Source organism: Amblyraja radiata, chromosome 17 (assembly GCF_010909765.2).
Source record: "Amblyraja radiata isolate CabotCenter1 chromosome 17, sAmbRad1.1.pri, whole genome shotgun sequence".
Classification (NCBI taxonomy): Eukaryota; Metazoa; Chordata; class Chondrichthyes; order Rajiformes; family Rajidae; genus Amblyraja; species Amblyraja radiata.
In genome coordinates this window covers 35,226,860-35,246,222 of record NC_045972.1, presented here as the reverse complement: position 1 = coordinate 35,246,222, position 19,363 = coordinate 35,226,860, and the positions used below count along the sequence as shown (strand labels likewise).

The window sequence follows — 19,363 nt, the reverse complement described above, 5'->3', positions numbered from 1 at the left end:
CAGGATACCTCTGGTCCCTCTTCCCACCACCTGGAATAGCTGTCTGCTGGTAGGGGAAATAGCTAGTTCCATCTGGGAATGGTCAATTCAGATTCTTTGGAACAGCCTCCAAGGCCATTCCCTTCTCTGAAGGTCTCTCGAGGCTAGGGCCCATTGTCTCAGCTTACTAACCAAGCCTTCAGTATCTTGATTTAGTCCACACCGTGTAAACAACCTTCAAACCTTCCCACTATCATGTTAGGGTTCTGGGCACGGAGCTCACTTCAGATCCATGAGTTGCAAACAACTAATGTCTTCCAAAGTTGAATCTCCAGGGTAATATCTATCAGAAGGTACACAAAAATGCTGGAGAAACTCAGCAGGTGCAGCAGCATCTATGGAGCGAAGGAGATAGGCAACGTTTGTGTCAGAGGGATACTGTTGCAAAATTCTTGCAATTCCTTCAACTATGACTGGAAAGCCATCACCAATAGCTCCAAGCGTAAAGCAAATATTGTCTGATATCACTCTGGCTTCTTTGAGTGGGAGCCTTGAGGGCATCTTCCAGACTGGCACTGGAAGCTTTTACATTCAACCTCGCAGAGAGCAATCAATCACCTGACTGTGCATAAAGAGATTGCAAGTTTAATGACCCTTTTACTACTAATACCACATATACTGCAGGGTGTGTGAGAGCAGGGTGTGGTAGAGAGGGTGGATCAGTGTAAACATACCTGACAGAGCTTGCAAATGAGTGCAGGAAACATAACCCACAATTCTTTGGTCCTGAGGTGTGGTTCCAACATGCACCTTAATGGGAACAAGTGAAAGGATGGTTAGAAGTGTTTGCATCAACATCTCACTGATTGTTCCTCATTGCCAATTACGGCATCTGATCTGATCTGGCAAACAAAATGTTGGTGACTGCCAGCGTCGAGGTATCGCCTTCCAAAAGGAAACATGACAGACCAAACTTTTTCAACCTTTCCACCTCTTGCAGAAAACCTGCAATCTCCAGCTCTTCGAGTGACTGTTCTGTCTTAAAGTTTGTCTCCCTACTTGCAACACCCAGTCTCTTGTCCTCATATTTGTAAATGAACCCCCCTTCCCAAACATAGGGCAGTTTCTGAAGTGGTATGAGTACTAAGGGGAAAATCTGGAAAGTAGAATCCAGAGCACAAAATGTTTCCTTCTCAGCTACTTCAGCTGGTGGTTTGTACCATGAAGGTGAATTTGATTACTTAGATACAACAGGCAAACATGACATATACCCTCAATTGTCTAACAAAAGTCAAAAAGGAAATAAAGTGATGCTAGGCACCATGGCAGCCTGCCCATTGCTAATACCTTTCCCTTAGTAACAAGCTGGTGTCCAGTTGACAGAGGACAGGCGCCAATCATTAGGAACCAACATTAAACAAGTGACATTGTTTCAATAGACAATAGATGCAGGAGTAGGCCATTCGGCCCTTCGAGCCAGTACCACCATTCAATGTGATCATGGCTGATCATCCCCAATCGGTATCCCGTTCCTGCCTTCTCCCCATATCCCCTGACTCCGCTATCTTGAATAGCCCTATCTAGCTCTATTTCATTGTGGTTTTGAATTTAATATAACCTGAACATTCCCAAGGCCATCATACTGTCTCTTCTCCCTCACATTGCAGGAAGAGAGAGGCATGAACCCCTCCTCTCTCCCTTTCCTCAAACATGTTCACCTATTTCATCAGTGGAGGGAAATGGTAACCCAGAATACTATGATCATTTCTAATGGGCAGAATGACGTGCCTCTACCCCATTAATCAAATAAAGAGGAAACTGGTATATGAAGGTGATAGGTCATTACTGGGCAACTGTACAGAGTTCTCATTATCCAACAGAGTAACATTTGATCACATGTACCTGTTTATCACTTTGCTACTATCAAACTTGCATCCTGCAGGGTGAATGCTGCTTTACCATGTTACCAGGGAGCTCCATGATGTGGCACCCTTGCCTCCAGCTGAAGACTGTGACTTGGATATTATCTGGGGTTGTGCCCATTTTACAAGCACTACATGGGTATCTAAGTGTTCACAGTGGCAGGTGTGACGCTCAGACAAGTAAAGCAGCAAGTCACCTACTAAATTGGATCAGGATCCTTTGGTTGCATTTGAAACCAGTTCACAGCATTCACAGGAGGTCTGGTAGGGCTTCCTTTGAAGCTAAATCATGGACTCATTGTAAACAGTAGCAGAGATAGGAAAACTGAGCCTGCTCCACCATTAACTACTGCCACAGCTGATCATCCAACTCAATACTAAATCCACACATGCTCCTGCTCTCTTGGCCTCCGCCACCATCTATGGTAGAAAATTCCACAGGTTCATCATCCTCAGAGTGAAGCTTGTGTGGAAGAGGGGAAGTGTGGCCGCTGCCCACAGCACTCAGGGCAGCACCTCTGCCTGAATGCCTGAGGCACCATCCCTTGCAGACGCTTACCGCCTATGGAGGAACTTGTGCCTGTGACTTACTGTGTCCTTTCACTATTCTGCAACAGATTCACCCCAGGCTGCTGCAGGTGATACCATTTTATCGAGATGGTCGCTAAGCTTTTCCATCCCAAAGGAACTCTTCCTTCTCTCTACTGGCCAAGACGGATGAGAGCTCCAGGTTTTTTGCCCAATTGCACTCAGAATGCCTATGTGTTTACTACCAGCTCTCAGGATATTATTCATCAGTGAAAAAGCACCTGGTGACATTGTTTTCCAGAAGGTTTAAAACAACATTCATTCAGCCAATGCTACCACCCTGCTTATTACATAGAACATAAAACAGTACAGCACAAGAACAGGCCCTTCGGCCCACAGCGTCGGTGCCAAACATGATGCCAAGGCCAACTTTTATCCGCCTGCACATAATCCATATCCCTCCATTCCCAAAAGTCTCTTAAATGCCACTATTGGTTTTGCCTCAACCACCACCCTCAGCAGTGCATTCCAGGCATGTAAAAAATGCGCCCCGTACATCTCCTTTAAACTTTGTCCTTCTCACCTTAAAGCTATGCCCTCTAATATTTGATTTTTTCATCCTGAGAAAAAGCTTCTGCCTCTTTTAATTCTGTATTCTTCTATGAGGCCTTCCTGCCACCTCTGGCATTCCAGAGGAAACAATCTAAGTCTGTTTATCTGGCAAACCTCCTCTGCAACCTTTTTAAAGCTCCCTACATCCTTCCTGCGATGGGGCAACCAGACTGCACACAATATTCCAAATGCGACCTGACCAGTCCTATAAAGCTTGGTCATGAGTTCCTGATTCTTATACCCATGAATGCAAGCACACCATATGCCTTCTTCAACACTATCTACTTGTGGTACTACTTTCAGGGAGCTTTGAACATGTCTCCCAAGATCCCTTTGTACATTATCGTTGTTAAGGTGCATGCCATTTGACCTCCCAAATGGAAGCAGCAGAAGACCACACAGACAGGTTGAAGGTAAGAAAGAGAATAAGAAAACCAGCAACAACTAACCCAGATCTGAACCATTTGTATCTCAGGGTCGACATGAATAATGGAGATTCTTCCGTAAATCATTGGTATTGCAGCTTTGGTGGATGGTTTCCCAACAGCTGTGGCCTGTGAGTTGGAAGGCTGCTGAGCTTCCATTGAGAATGGCCTCTTCCAGTTGCGGCACCCAGTATGGCAGTGAAAGTGGCAACTCAAGTAGAGTAGTAAATAAGGTATATGGTGTGCTTGCTTTCATAGGTCAGGGCATTGAGTATAAGGAATTCATAATGCAGCTTTAAAGGATTTTGGTTAGGCCACAATTTGGCCTACCTGCTTTTGTGGCATTAACAAGAATCCGCACATAGATGCGAAAAAAAATAGTCTGTTCAGGAACTTCAAAGATAACGCTGGGGGATGAGAACAGGAAATTCCTCCACTAAAACTGGATAGTCAGGGATGGACAATGCAGAGGCAGGCCTGCTAAACGAGAGAGGCAGAGAGGCTGCGGAAGAGTGCGGTACGGCCAAGTATGCTAAAAACTGTAAACAGACTGGAGTATGACAAGGATGGTTTACTCATGGCCAGTTTCAGTACTCTGCATGGGCAGAGACTTTGATTGGAAGGGTTCAAACTGGAGGAGTGGGGAAGGTGGGCATGGAACTTACAACTTCCAAAGGAGCTTGCACAGTGGGGGAGTTTGGAGATGGGTAAGGCAACAAAATCAAAATATGCAATGCATATAGCAGATTTGATGAGGTGGAGATGGTATGTGAAGAGAGGGATGGAGTCAATGTTTTTGCTAATGTGGTGGATGTGCAGTGAGAGATGGATGGGCAAAGGACTGAGGGGTCCAGAGGTATGGACAGGATATGCTTGGACAGGGCATTAGATTGATCTGGAATGCACTGCTGAAAAGGGATGGAGGAAGCAGATGGAAAAAAAGATAGATACTAGAAAAAGCAAACATTACAGGGCTATGATAAAGAGTAGAGTGTGGGAGTGAGGTGGCTCTTTTGAAGACCTGCCAAGGCTCGATGGGCTGAATTGCCTCCTTTTATGTTGTATTATAATCAGCAGCAGTATTTGGGACCCACGTTATCTTAATAATCTCCTTTGTTGCTCCCAAAGGTCTTCATTATACCACTTGGTAATGAGTACTGGAAATGTTAGTGGGTTTAAGGATTCATTTAAACCTTTTGGAATAGCGCCAACTGATTTTGTTTTAATTCCGAATTTACTTCTGTTCTGTGAGTGAGATCTTGCCTGCCACGTGACCGTTCTTCATTGCTGCCATTGCAGCCTCCCAATACACATGGAACCCTCGGCTCCCATCTTCCAGTCTGTAGCGTGTCTTCAAATAAATTTACTTACTGATGTGGACAGAGTTAGCTCATTTACATCCAAAGCGATTAGATCCTGATTTGCTTTTCATCAAGAAACTGCTGAATCCCGCGATTTATATTCTGTCCTCGTTAATCCAGTATATTACCCTCATGCTGAGTTTCTCAATTAATCTGTTTTTGAAGTCAAACTAGCAGCGAAGGAGCCTCTCTCAATGATTTGGATATATAATTCACACTTGGGCCCTCTGATAGTTCATAGACTAGGTGAAAGTGGAGTTTCAGGATTTGAGTATAAGAAAAGCCTCAGCTCAAGATTCCCTTACAAGTCACTTGCGACATTCCTTGATTTGTACGACATTCTGAGGTAACAAATCCTGAAACTCCACTTTCAACAATCTTATGGGAATCCCTTCACCTTGAAGATCAGAGCAGTTCAAGAAGGTTACTCACCAGTACCTTCTAAAGGGAAATAGGGGTTAAGCAACAAATGCTGGCTGCATCCTATCATATCCAGCTATCTATCTATCTATATTTAAAACTGTGTGTGTGTGTGTGTGTGTGTGTCTGCCTGACTTGTGGCTGCCAGCCTTTAATTCGTTGCTACGCCAACACCAGACGCAGAATCGCCGAGATTTTTTCCATTTCGGTAGATATTTCACTTTTCATTCCAAGTATCCACTCCTGATTAAATTTCGTCGTGTTTATGTACACATTTTTAATAAAATCCTTCTCCCCACTCCCCCACAAATTAAAAAAAACAGCGTCTCATCCATAGAATGTTGGTGAACGTTCCATCGTGTGATGTCACAATGCCCAATGCTCACAGATGTCCAATCGGAATGGATTCATTTACATATGCCTTTGCACCTGCCCCAGCCCAAGCCCCTCCCGCCCACCCCCTCAGCCTGTGTCGAAGCGCGTCATCATGTGTGTGGGAATAGAGAAATTGGATTGGGGGTGATAGGGAATGGGGAACAGATGGACTGTCCCTACCCCTCCCCCTCTCCCCCTAACCCTCCCTCCCCACTTCCACTTCTCTCCCCCTTACCCCACCACCCTCTCTCTCCGTCCCCCACCTCTCTCTCCCCCTCCCTTCCCCCTCCCTCCTCTCTCCCCCCCACCCCTTCCCCTACCCATCTGTTCCCCTTCCACCACCCTCCCACCCCTCTCCCTCCCTCCCCATTCTTCCACTTCTCTCCCCCCCTCCCCCTCTCCCTCCCCACTCTTTCCCCTCTCTCCACCCACCCCCCCCCGTCCCTCCACAATCTTCCCCCTCCCTCCCCTACCCCATCTCCCTCCTCCCCTCCCTCCCACACACCTCTCTCCCCCTCCCCATCCCTCTCCTCCCCTCCCCCACCCCTCTCTCCATCTCCCTCCCCTCCCCTCCTCCTCCCACCCCCATCCCTCTCTCCCCCACCCCCCTTCTCCCTCCCCACTCTTCCCCCTCCTTCCACACTCTCCCCTACCCCATCTCCCTCCTCCCCTCCCCTCTCCATCTCCCTTGCCAAAGACATTCTTGCCATAGAGGGAGTACAGAGAAGGTTAACCAGACTGATTCCTGGGATGTCAGGACTTTCATATGAAGAAAGACTGGATAGACTCGGCTTGTACTCGCTAGAATTTAGAAGATTGAGGGGAGATCTTATAGAAACTTACAAAATTCTTAAGGGGTTGGACAGGCTAGATGCAGGAAGACTGTTCCCGATGTTGGGGAAGTCCAGAACAAGGGGTCACAGTTTAAGGATAACCTCACCACTATTCCCCCTTTCTCCCCCCTACCCCTCTCTCCCTCCCATCCCACTCTTTCCCTGCCCCCCTACCACTCTCCCCCTCCCTCCACACTCTTTCCCCTCTCCCTCCTCCTTCCCCTCCCTCCTCCCTCTCTCCCCTTTCCCCCACCCCTCTCTCCCCCCTCCCCCACTCCTCTCTCATCCCCTCCCCCACCCCCACTCTCCCCCTCCCTCTACACTCTTTCCCCTCTCCCTCCTCCTTCCCCTCCCTCCTCCCCTCCTTCCCCTCCCCTCCTCCTCCCTCTCTCCTCATCCCTTTCCCTCCTCCCCTCCCCTCTTCACTCCATCTCCCCCCCACCCCCTTCCCCTCTCTCTTGCACCACTCCCTGTTACCCCTCTCCCACCCCCTACCACTCCCCCCCCCCCCTTCCTGCCCTCCCCGCTCTTCTCCCACTCCCTACTCTCCTCCCCTTCCCATCCGCGTCACTCCCCCCCCCCCCCCCCCCCGCAAACACGCGTTGGGGAAACAGACCCAACGGGTCTGCACTTGGTCTAGTATACTTTTAAAACTCTGTGTGTGTGTGTGTCATTTTGCCTTTGAAACGTATCTCCTCGAAAAACAGATGCCGAAACGGTGACATTTTTACATAGTTCAGTAGGGATTTTCCTTGTGATTTTAGAAATCCACACCTCTTTACATTTGGCGCATTATTTTCCTGACTTTTTAATTAAAATTGTTGACTACCGGACCTATTTTTAAAATCTGACTGCTGCTCAGCTGCTGACGTTACAATAACAGTGACATTTTCACATCTTCTGGTAGAAACTTTCCTTATGATTTCAAAAATCCACTCTATACATTTGGTCAATTATTTCCCGAGATATTTATTAAAATTTATCACCAAATTGACATAAAAAAAAAAATATAAAGGCTGGCCAGCTGCTGACCTCACAATGCCTTTCCTCATGCCCCCCCCCCCCCCCCCCCCCCGCTCTGGATTAATTCAGCTGCTGTCAACGCGCATGCACAGTTTTCCACGAGGTATGTAAGCCCATCCCCCCCCCCCCCGCTCTTCAAAATGTGCAGAAAGAACGAGAAATTCTGCAGCAAAGATCCTACAGCTCCATTATAGGACCTTTGTTCAGCAGATTGCGAGGTCAGCGGCGCTCACGCGCTGAAGAGCTTTCTCCTCACTGCCCGCGCAGCTTGTGAAGCCCCGCCCCTCCCATCCCTTCCCCGCCTGCCCGCTCATTCATAGATAGATAGATAGATAGATAGATAGATAGATATAATTTATTGCCACACAACCAGGGACGGTGGAAATTTGGGTTGTCAGCAGCAGTACAATAATAAAGAACACACAATAAAACTGTAACACAAACATCCACCACAGCATTCATCACTGTGGTGGAAGGCACAAAAATTTGGCCAGTCCTCCTCCATTTCCCCCCCCCGTGTACAGGACCAGAGTCCAGAGTCAGCTGCTGGTTTCCAGAAAGGCAAGCCGGTTCTGTCTTCTCACCTCTCCTCCCTCTCTCTCCCCTCTCTACCCGTCACAGGGGACGACCCCCTCTCCTTGTCCGTGTCCGCGGCCCAATCCTCTGTAACACTGGCGGAAACCACGATCGGCCGGTCCTCCACTGCTTTTGGCAGTCCTCAGCAAAGAGCCTATAGCTCGCTATGGGATCTTTGGTCCTCGGATCGCTCCTGGCTCGCTCGGGCCCCCGCGAACTGCCGCCCCGCCCCACTCCTCTCTCACTCCCCCCTCTCTCTCCCCCCTCTCCCTCTCCCTCTCCACCCTCTCCCTCTCCACCCTCTCCCTCTCCACCCTCTCTCTCCCCCTCTCTCTCCCCCTCTCTCTCTCCCCCCTCCCTCTCTCCCCCCTCTCTCTCCCCCTCCCTCTGTCTCTCCCCCTTCCTCTCTCTCCCCCCCTTCCTCTCTCTCCCCCCCTTCCTCTCTCTCCCCCCCTTCCTCTCCCCCACCCCCTCTCAGCCCCCTCTCTCCTCCCATCTCTCTCTCCCCTCCTCCCCCACCCTCCCTCTCCTCCTCCCCTCCACCCCCTTTCCCTGTCTCTTGCCCTTCTGTCTCTGCCCCTCTCTCTCTCTCTGTTTCTCCCCATTCTCTCTCTGACCACTCTCTATCCCCCCCCCCCCCCCCCTCTAAACGTGCCTGCGAGTTGTGGGCTATGCGTCAGTGGACAGGGCAGTTATGGGGTAAAAGGAGCAAATTAATAATATTAATATGATATCAAGGGGAGTAGTTAGCGTGTGTGCGGGGGTGTAGTTAGTGTGTGTGTGTGTGGGGGTGGTTAGTGTGTGTGACACCGCATGCAGCCCCCATCGCGCAGCCCCTCCCCCCCCCCCCCAGAACCGCGCGATGGGGTAACAAACCCAACGGGTCTGCACTTGGTCTAGTTATATTATAAAACTCTGATCTTGGATGTTTACTTGTGGGGATACTTGCTTGAACTTTTTATTTGATTCACATCTCCTCGAAAACCCAATGCGGTAACGCTGACATCTTTATGTATTCCGGTAGAGATTTACCTCATGATTTCAAAAATCCCTGTCTCTCCCCCCTCTTCTCTCCCCCCATCCTCTCTCCCCTCTACTCTCTCTCCCCCCATTCCCCCTTCTCTCCCCCTTCCCCCCTTCTCTTCCCCTCCTCTCTCTCTCCCCCCTCTCCCCCCCTCTCCCCTCCACCCCCCTCCTTCCCCCTCTCCCCACTCTCTCTCCCCCCTTCTCTCTCTCCCCCTCCCCTTCCCCCCCTCCCCTTCCCCCCCACCCCCCCTCCCCAACTCCCCACTACGCTCCCCTCCCTTCCCCCCCCTCCCCTCTCGTGTGTGTGGGGGGGTGGTTAGTGTGTGTGTGACGCCACAGGCCCCCCCCCCCCCCTGCAATCGCGTGTTTAGGGGACGGAACCCAACGGGTCCCCTTTGGGGTAGTAAATAAAAAAATATATAAACCCAAGCTGATGTACATACCAGCATTGCTATACTGGTAGTGATGTCTTTCCATTATGGCAATTATCTAGGTATCCACTCTACCCATTTTAATGTTAAAGTGTTAGCACATTGGAGCAGGAGGCCGCACAGTGGCACAGCGGTAGAGTTGCTGCCTCATAGCGCCAGAGACCAGGGTCCCATCCTGACCTTGGGTGCTGTCTGTGTCGAATTTATCCGTTCTCCCCGTGACCGAGTGGGTTTCCTCCAGGTGCCTTAATTTCCTCCCACATCCGGAAAATGTGCGGGTTTGTAGGTTAATTGGCCTCTATAAAATTGCCCCTAGTGGGTAGAGAGTGGTTAAGAAAGTGGGATAACATAGAGCTAGTTTATGGGTGATCGATGGTCAGCTTGGATCGATGCCCAGCGGGCCAAAGGGCCTGTTTCCTCGCTGCATCTCTAAACTAAACTGAACTAAACTAAAAGTAAACCTTACGAACCCTGCACATCCCATTCAAAGGCCCGGCACTTGTTCTGGTGTCCTATTCACCATTTCTTTATAAACTGATATCGAAAGTTGAAACCTGGGGTTAATGTTCTGGAGGCTGAATAAGATGTGGAGAATATTTATGTCCAAATTTAGCCTGAGAGACATCTTGCAGATAATTATCAAAAACATAGACAATGAGAACACAGGAAATATGAGATTACAACAGAAAGTGTTGGAATCCTCAGCAGATCAGGCAGCTCCTGTGGAAAGAGAAACAACGTTTACGGTTCAGTTCCAGGACCCTTTATTAGAACTGGGAAAGAGAAGAATCAAGAAAACAATTTTATCTAGTTGTTCTAATCTAACTTGCTTCCTCTCACAGTTCTGATGAAGGATATCTAGCCTGAAACATTAACTGTTTCTCTTTCCACCAATGCTGCCTAACATGCTGGGTATTTCCAGCATTTACGGTTTTTAATCCAACAGATAATATCTAATTTAACCGGATAGCAGCATTATTTTTGTCACTGGTGGCACCTTAAACAGTTACATTTCCATTGATAAATCTTAAATGTTGTGAGAATAGTTGCCTCCACCAGTGTGTCCCAGATTCTAACCACTCTCTGGGTGAAAGAGCTCTTCCTCAGATCCCTCCCCCACTCTTATCATAAATCTATGCCATTTGATTTATACATCTCTGTCAGGGGAAAAGTGTCTAAAGACTACATGCAGCAGGCATACAGTCACAGCATATGAAAAGCCATGCTGAAAATTACATCTCCGTGTGAAGGATTAGGCAAGTTCCTTTTCCCTGGTGTTAAGAGTGCTCTGTCTGTGACCCCGTGTTGATTGACACAGCAGACAGTGGCAGAGTAACAGGGAGATATCCGGCTGACACCACCCCTCCACTACCAAGAACACAATTTCCACTTGCACCTTCACAATGGGCCATAATCGATCTCTGATTGACAGCGCTCTCTGAAATGAAAAAGAAAAGGTCACAGCAAAGCCTCATCTGGCAGGAATCAATCTGACATTTGGTTTGTGTTTGCGAGCAGCTCATTACACTCAGTGATGGAGATGACGCATTCAATTGCCCCTTAATGAGAAAACGGAATTAGTTGCTAGGGACTGGAATCCCGAGCTGGAATATTATGTTTTTTGAATGTGATGAGTTGCCACTCAAGTGAAGGAAAATGATAATTTCAACATTTAACACAGACTACCATAGACTGAAGTATTTTTAGTGGTAGCCCAAAATTAGCTGCTCTTTTTTCAATAAAGTAATTCTAAACTATTGAATAAACTGTTAAACACAATTTGCATTTACTGTATATACAGATTGTCAGATTTTACTAATTGCAAAGGGACAGGCAGGCCAAGGAAGACCTCCACAGCTGAATTGACAGAAGAATTCTCTCTATAATTAAGAAAAATCCCCAAACACCTGTCCTACAGATCAGTAACACTCTTCAGGAGTCAGGTGTTGATTTGTCAATGACCACTGTCCACAGAAGACTTGATGAACATAAATGAAAAGGTTACACTGCAAGATGCAAACCACTGGTTAGCCGCAAGAATAGGATGGCCAGGTTACAGTTTGCCAATAAGTACTTAAAAGAGCAACTACAGTTCTGGAAAAAGGTCTTGTGGACAGATGCGATGAAGATTAACTTATATCAGAGTGATGGCAAGAGCAAAGTATGGAGGAGAGAAGGAACGGCTCAAGATCCAAAGCATACCACCTCATCTGTGAAACATGGTGGTGGGGGTGTAATGGCCTGGGCATGTATGGCTGCTGAAGGTACTGGCTCACTTATCTTCATTGATGATACAACTGCTGATGGTAAAAGCATAATGAATTCCGAAGTGTATAGACACATCCTATCTGACAAGTTCAAACAAATACATCTATACTCATTGGCCGGTGGTTCATTCTACAGCAAGACAATGCTCCCGAACATACTGCCAAAGCAACAAAGGAGTTTTTCAAAGCTAAAAAATTGTTAAATCTTGAGTGGCCAAGTCAATCACCCGATTTGAACCCAATTGAGCATGACTGTTATATGCTGAAGAGAAAACTGGGGGACTAGCCCACAAAACAAGCATAAGCTAAAGATGGCTGCAATACAGGCCTGGCAGAGCATCACCAGAGAAGACACCCAGCAACTGATGATGTCCATGAATCGCAGTCTTCAAGCTGTCATTGCAGGCAAAGGATATGCGACAAAATACTAAACATGAATACTTTCATTTACATGACATCAAGTCAAGTCAAGTCAAGTTTATTCGTCACATACACATACGAGATGTGCAGTGAAATGAAAAGTGGCAATGCTCGCGGACTTTGTGCAAAAAGACAAACAAACAAACAACCAAACAAACTATAAACACAATCATAAACACACACATATTCTTTTACATATTAAATATTGGAAGGAAAAACGTTCAGTAAAGTTAGTCCCTGGTGAGATAGGAGTTTACCGTCCGAATGGCCTCTGGGAAGAAACTCCTTCTCAACCTCTCCGTTCTCACAGCATGGCAACGGAGGCGTTTGCCTGACCGTAGCAGCTGGAACAGTCCGTTGCATGGGTGGAAGGGGTCTCTCATGATTTTATTGGCTCTGGAGGTGCACCTCTTGATGTATAGTTCCTGCAGGGGGGGCGAGTGAAGTTCCCATAGTGCGTTCGGCCGACATTGCTGTGTCCCAAACATTATGGTGCCCTGAAATGGGGGGACTATGTATAAACACTGCTGTAATTTCTACATGGTGAAACCAAAATGTATAAAAATGGCCTTTATTAAAATCTGACAATGCACTTTAACCACATGTGATTTTTTCTATTACAAATCTCAAATTGTGGAGCACAGAGGCAAATAAATAAAGGATGGGTCTTTGTCCCAAACATTATGGAGGGCACTGTAGTATCTTATCATACACAAAAGCTCCTCACAGAATGGAGTGCAGTCATTATGTACACAGGTCACACAAACAGCCCTGATATAGCTACTTAAAAATGTGTGAGGAGGTGCTGGAAAGCCTTAATAGGTCGGGCAGAGTCAGTAGAGAGAGAAGCAGTATAGTTTTAGGTTAACCTGAGATACAATGGCACCACAGGTAGTGCTGTTGCTTCACACCTCCTGGGACCTGGGTTTGATCGTGACTTCAACTGCTGCCTGTATGGAATTTGCTCATTCTCCCTGTGACAGCCTTAATTTCCTCTGGGTGCTTTGTTTCCTCCCAAGACCAAAGGACGCGTGGGTTGTCAAACTGATTGGCCATTGTAAATTGCTCTTAGTATAGGTGGGTGGGAGGAAAATCAGAGGTACCATATGAGAGATTAAGTTACAAAGAAATAGGTAGGAGAATATGATTGCTCTGAAATTGACACAATAGGCTAAATGTCCTCCTATATTGTTCATGAAATTATAAAAACAAAAAATACTTAATTAATCTGCTTTGGTGTAATTGGCTGAGGAAGAATGCTGGACAGAATATTTCTCCTTAATTTACACTCAATCCATCAGTGTAGTCAGATCTGAAATGGCAAGCTCCGCATGAGCCAGCCTGGGTTGTTACTGATATGATGATTGGGTTTTGAACCCAAGGATCCTGAAATGCAACATCAAGGCCCTACATGCAATGCATGTAGGGCCTTGTCTGCTCATGTAGAACTCATATAGAATTCTACTGCCCACATGCAATTTCATTGTTCCGTTTTGGGACATATGACAATAAAACATCGGCCAAAACGGCCCAAGAATTCCTTTCAATTTTCTTATCCACATTTCTCCTTTCCCTCAACGCTTCCTATTTCCATAACGTGCTCCAGCCTTGTAAACCCCTGAGATCTCCGTACGAGATTTCAATTGTGGCTACTTACCGAATCCTGATACTAATTCTGACATTATTTCCCATGCCTTCAGCCGACTAGGCCCAATGCTCAATAATCCCATCTCTAAACTTCCATGCCCTCATCATCTGTTCATCTGTGTCTCACTGCAAGGTTGTGTTGTCAGTTATTAAGTCAATGATATTGAATCCCTGCTATTAGAGACAGGTTTTTATTCAACAAACCCTTCATGAGTTTGCCCATATCTTTTAGATCTTCCCTCTACTTTCACTGCAATCAGCAGAACCACCCCCCAGTTCCTTTCACCTATCTGCAAACTTCTCTGACTTTTATCAGCACTGAAATTACTTTTGCTAAGTACAGCACTTTAACATCAACATTTAAATTGCCTGTCTGATGGATAAAGGGGAATCAAATGAAGTGTGGATTTCCAGAATATATTTGATAAATTGCTGCATAAAAGGGTCGGTAGGGTTGGGAATAATATATTGGTGTGGACAGGGAAATGGATAATAGGGACAAATGGTTCCTTTTCAGATTTGCAACAGATAGATTGTGTGGCAGGTGAAGTATAATGTGGGAAAGTTCACCTTGCAAGGAAGAATTAAAAATATATATTATTTAAAAGGTACACAAAATTGCTGGGGAAACTCAGCGGGTGCAGCAGCATCTATGGAGCGAAGGAAATAGGCGACGTTTCGGGCCGAAACCCTTCTTCAGACTGATGGGGGGTGGGGGGGGGAGAAGGAAGGAAAAGGGGAGGAGGAGGAGGAGCCCGAGGGCGGGCGGATGGGAGGAGACAGCTAGAGGGTTAAGGAAGGGGAGGAGACAGCAAGGGCTAGCAAAATTGGGAGAATTCAATGTTAATGCCATCCGGACGCAAGGTCCCCAGACGGAATATGAGGTGCTGTTCCTCCAATTTCCGCTGTTGCTCACTCTGGCAATGGAGGAGACCCAGGACAGAGAGGTCGGATTGGGAATGGGAGGGGGAGTTGAAGTGCTGAGCCACCGGGAGTTCAGGTAGGTTATTGCGGACTGAGCGGAGGTGTTCGGCGAAACGATCGCCCAACCTACGCTTAGTCTCCCCGATGTAAATCAGCTGACATCTAGAGCAGCGGATGCAGTAGATGAGGTTGGAGGAGATACAGGTGAACCTTTGTCGCACCTGGAACGACTGCTTGGGTCCTTGAATGGAGTCGAGGGGGGAGGTGAAGGGACAGGTGTTACATTTCTTGCGGTTGCAACGGAAAGTGCCCGGGGAGGGGGTGGTGCGGGAGGGAAGGGAAGAATTGAAGAGGGAGTTGCGGAGGGAGCGGTCTTTGCGGAAGGCAGACATGGGGGGAGATGGGAAGATGTGGCGAGTGGTGGGGTCACATTGGAGGTGGCGGAAATGGCGGAGGATTATGTGTTGTATTTGCCGGCTGGTGGGGTGAAAGGTGAGGACCAGAGGGACTCTGCCCTTGTTGCGAGTGCGGGGATGGGGAGAGAGAGCAGTGTTACGGGGTATGGATGAGACCCTGGTGTGAGCCTCATCTATGGTGGCGGAGGGGAATCCCCGTTCCCTGAAGAACGAGGACATTTCCGATGCCCTGGTATGGAATGTCTCATCCTGGGAACAGATGCGGCGTAGGCGGAGGAATTGGGAGTAGGGGATGGAGTCTTTACAGGGGGCAGGGTGGGAAGACGTGTAGTCCAGATAGCCATGTGAGTCAGTGGGTTTGTAAAGGAATGAGATTACAAATTGTTGTGGTTCAAAGGGATATGGAATCCGGATACATGAAAGGGATGTTGCTTTCCCCAGCATCATTACCGTTCTTCATGGATCCCAATAATAACCCAATCTCCATATTCACTCCCTACATTAACAATTAATTTAGTCCTTAACCAGAGTAATATCATCATCTGCTCTTTACCAGAGCTCCTAAAACAGCAGTACTAAGTCCATGCCGACCATTAAGCGCCCATATACATTAATCTAATTGTATTCACTCCACATTCAACTCCCACTAGATTCTACACAAACCTACACACCAGGGGTAATTTACAGTTGCCAATTAATCTACCAACCTGCATATCTTTAGATGTGGAGGAAACCCATGCCGTCACAGGAGCACACAGACAACACCTGAGATCTGGAAGAAACCCAGTTCCCTGGAGCTGTGAGGCAGCCACTCTACTAACAGCATTAATCACCAGGCATCAGTGGCCCCGATAGTAGGAAATAAGCCCACTCTATCATCGAGGAAAATGTCCACAACTCACTCTGATCAACAGCACGGGAGGTACTTAAAACACCCACCCAGTCTGTGGAAACAGTTAATGTTTCAGGCACCACACCCTCTCTCAGAATTGCAAAAGAAAGAAAATAAGTTAGTTCTCAGCAACAGAGTAGGCAAGGGAGGGATGAGTAGAATAAAGGAAATACCTCTGACAGAGTGAGACCAAGTGTGTTAATGGAGTGGTTAAATCAAATTATGTTTCTTTGTCATGTATCTGCACACTGTAGATGACTCGACAGTAATCATGTATTGCCTGTCCACTGTCTGCTTACCACACAACAAAAGCTTTTCATTGTACGTCAGTACACGTGACAATAAACTGAACTCAAACTCTTCTTTCCATAGATACCGCCTGACCCGCTGAGAGTATCTGCCATTTTCTAATTCTACTTCAGATTTCCAGCATCTTTTTTTCTGATGTTCATCAACTGCACAAGAGCTCTATTGGTGTAAGTACTATTTCATTTAGCAGGGGGATCAGAGCTGCAGAACAGCATTCAATCTTCAAGCACTGTGTCGATAGATCCTTTTCTCAGTGACACTTTTAAGGAGCAAAACACAAAGTGCTGGAGGAACTCAGCAGGTCAGGCAGCATCTGTGGAGGAATGAACAGACGACATATTGGATCAAGACCTTTCTTTGGGCTGATTGGAGTAAGGGAGAAAATTGGAAAAGAGAGGAATGGGCAGGACAAAACCTGGCAAGTGATGGGGGGATACAGGAGAGGGAAAGTGGTTGATTTGCAAATAGGTCGAGTAAGTCTCAAAGGCTAGAGGTGAAAATGAGTCAAATGGGTATCTCTGCTGGCCCTTTCATTCCATATTCCTCCCTCCCATCTTTGTCACTTATTCATCTGCCAATCAGCCATCCTGCAGATGTAACCACCCACCACCTGCCAGGCATTGTCCCACCCTAACTCTCATTTCTAGTTTTCACCCTATTGATTTCTCTAACAAAGTAACCCCTGCATTCCCCCTCTCTCCATCCCTCCGCTACCCAAGTCACTATAGCTTTCATTCTCACCTAGCTACAGCTAACAATGGCCTGTTTCCTTTATCATTGTTAAGGGCCTGTCCCACTGTACCAGGTAATTCAAGAGTTCTCCCGAGTTTCCCCTGATTCGAACTCGGAGAATTACGGTAATAGCTGTTCGTAGGTACTCGGGGCTCTCGTGGACATTTTTCACAGTGCTGAAAAAACTTCACGAGTTTCCGCGTTTCCCGAGTACCTGTCCTGAGCATTACGAGCCGTTACAAGACATCCACAAGCTCCGACATAGCCGCTACGTCCTTACCACGAGTTTGATTTTTTTTAAACTTGGGAGAGCTCTTGAATAACCTCGTACAGCGGGACAGGCCCTTTACTTTTTGGCATATCTTTCATTAATTTGTTCTATATCTCTCCACATCACTGTCTACTACATCTCTCTTTTCTCTTTCCCGTGACTTTCAGTCTAAAGAAGGGTCTTGATCTGGAACGTCACACATTCCTTCTCTCCAGAGATGTTGCCTGTCCATTGCAACTATGATGGATTCTTTTGAGGATTGTAGCTTTGAGACTTGACCTCTGCTTGTTTTCTCTGGTGATTGATGGTGCCTTTATACTGGGTTGCCGTTAGATGTGAGCTCCCAGGAGCAGGAGATGGTGAGCAAACAAAGGATCTGCCTCAATTAGCTGAAGATTCACTATTCGGTACTCTGTCAGTGAAGAGGGTCCTGTTTTAATAGCGGCTCAGTCCCCGCATTCGATCGGTGTATGATGAATCGCCAGTGCCAAGTAGGTATATTCTTGGGGGCTCATTAGGCTGAGAGATGACAGGATTTGAAATGAAGTAATAATTCTGTTCTCTCCACTGCCGTTCCGAGACCGCTAAGGAAGGCAACATATCAACTGACAACAATGGCCATATTCCTCAAATTCCAGGAAAAAGGTAGCTAATTATAGAAGATAAATTCTACAATTGACTGGGACGGGAGCAGTAAGCGATGGGAAAATCTGTTTCCAGTGCCTCGGTTCCCTCGTTTATAAAGCTTTCAGTGTTTCTCACAGACGAGTGCCAGTAACACGCAGCACTCACTGAAGCAAGTTCTGACAACCATTATTTGTGTCTGAAAGGGACAGACACTTATCCTGAAAGTATGCCATCTCTAACTTGGTACATTGTGAATAGTGCTGAAATGGATCATTTTATGTTCACAGGGCCAGTACGTGCTGAAAATGTACAAAATTCAAACTGCTCCGAGCCCACAGATGCTTTAAATTCAAAATCACCAACATGTTTAAAACTCATTCACACACTTATTAGCATGCTCTCTTATTTTTGCTTTTCTCTCATTTGCCCTCGTACTCACTCCCATACTTCATTTTGTTCCCACTTTCCTTCCTTCTTTCCCTTGATTTCACCATTTCTTCCATTTCTCCTTTCCCTCTTACACCATGAGCCCACCATCAGATACATCCAAGCACTACTCCCCCCCTCTGTCCTTCTTCTGCTGTCAGTGTGGCCCTCTTATCTTGTTTCCCCCCCAGCTTATCTAGTTTGTTACAAACCATTTGCCTTCATTGATTACTTGCTATGTCATGGAGTGGTGCAGGACAAGGCTGAAGGGGTTGTGCAGAAATATGTGGGCCACAGATGGGGTGGATAATATGAAACCATCCCCCATAACAGAGACATTGAAAACCAATGGGATTAAGGCAAGAAGTAAGAGGGTTTGAGAAGATCGGAGGAGGATATTTTTTCACCTGGTTGGAATCCGGAGCACAATGCTCGAGAAGGTGGTGAAGGCAAGTAATCTAAACACATTTAAAAATGTATCTGAATGAGCACTTAAATCAGCAGGGCATTGTAGGTCACAGACTAAGTGCTGGTCAATGGGATTCGTACAGGTGGGTACTTGATGGTTGGCATGGATAAGGTGGGCCGAAGAGCCTGTTTCTGTGCTGTATTACTTTAATGATTGTTCATTGAAACCTAGACTGAATAATGCAAGACCTAGATAGAGTGGATGCGCAGAGGATGTTTCCAGTAGTGGGAGGATCTAGGACTGGAGAGCACAGCCTCAGAATAAAAAGTCATATTTTTAAAATGGAGATGAGGAATTTCTTTAGCCAGAGGGTGGTGAATGCGCGCTTATCTATCCAGGGTTTATGGGGTGGAGGCAGGAGAATGGGGCTGAAAGGGAAAAATAGTTCAGCCATCATTGAATGGTAGAGTAGATTCGATGGGCTGGATGGCCTAATTCTACTCCAATGTCTT

The 19,363-nt window shown here is 46.8% G+C and overlaps 1 protein-coding gene across 1 annotated transcript in view; it reads right to left on the bottom strand.

The window, feature by feature from the left end:
• The window catches only part of smpd3 (sphingomyelin phosphodiesterase 3), a 175,428-nt gene that overhangs the window by 14,882 nt on the left and 141,183 nt on the right, over positions 1–19,363 (bottom strand). The window contains exon 3 of the mRNA XM_033036131.1: positions 714–789. Within this exon, the coding sequence (XP_032892022.1) occupies positions 714–789 (76 nt within the window). The remainder of the gene's footprint in view (positions 1–713; positions 790–19,363) is intronic.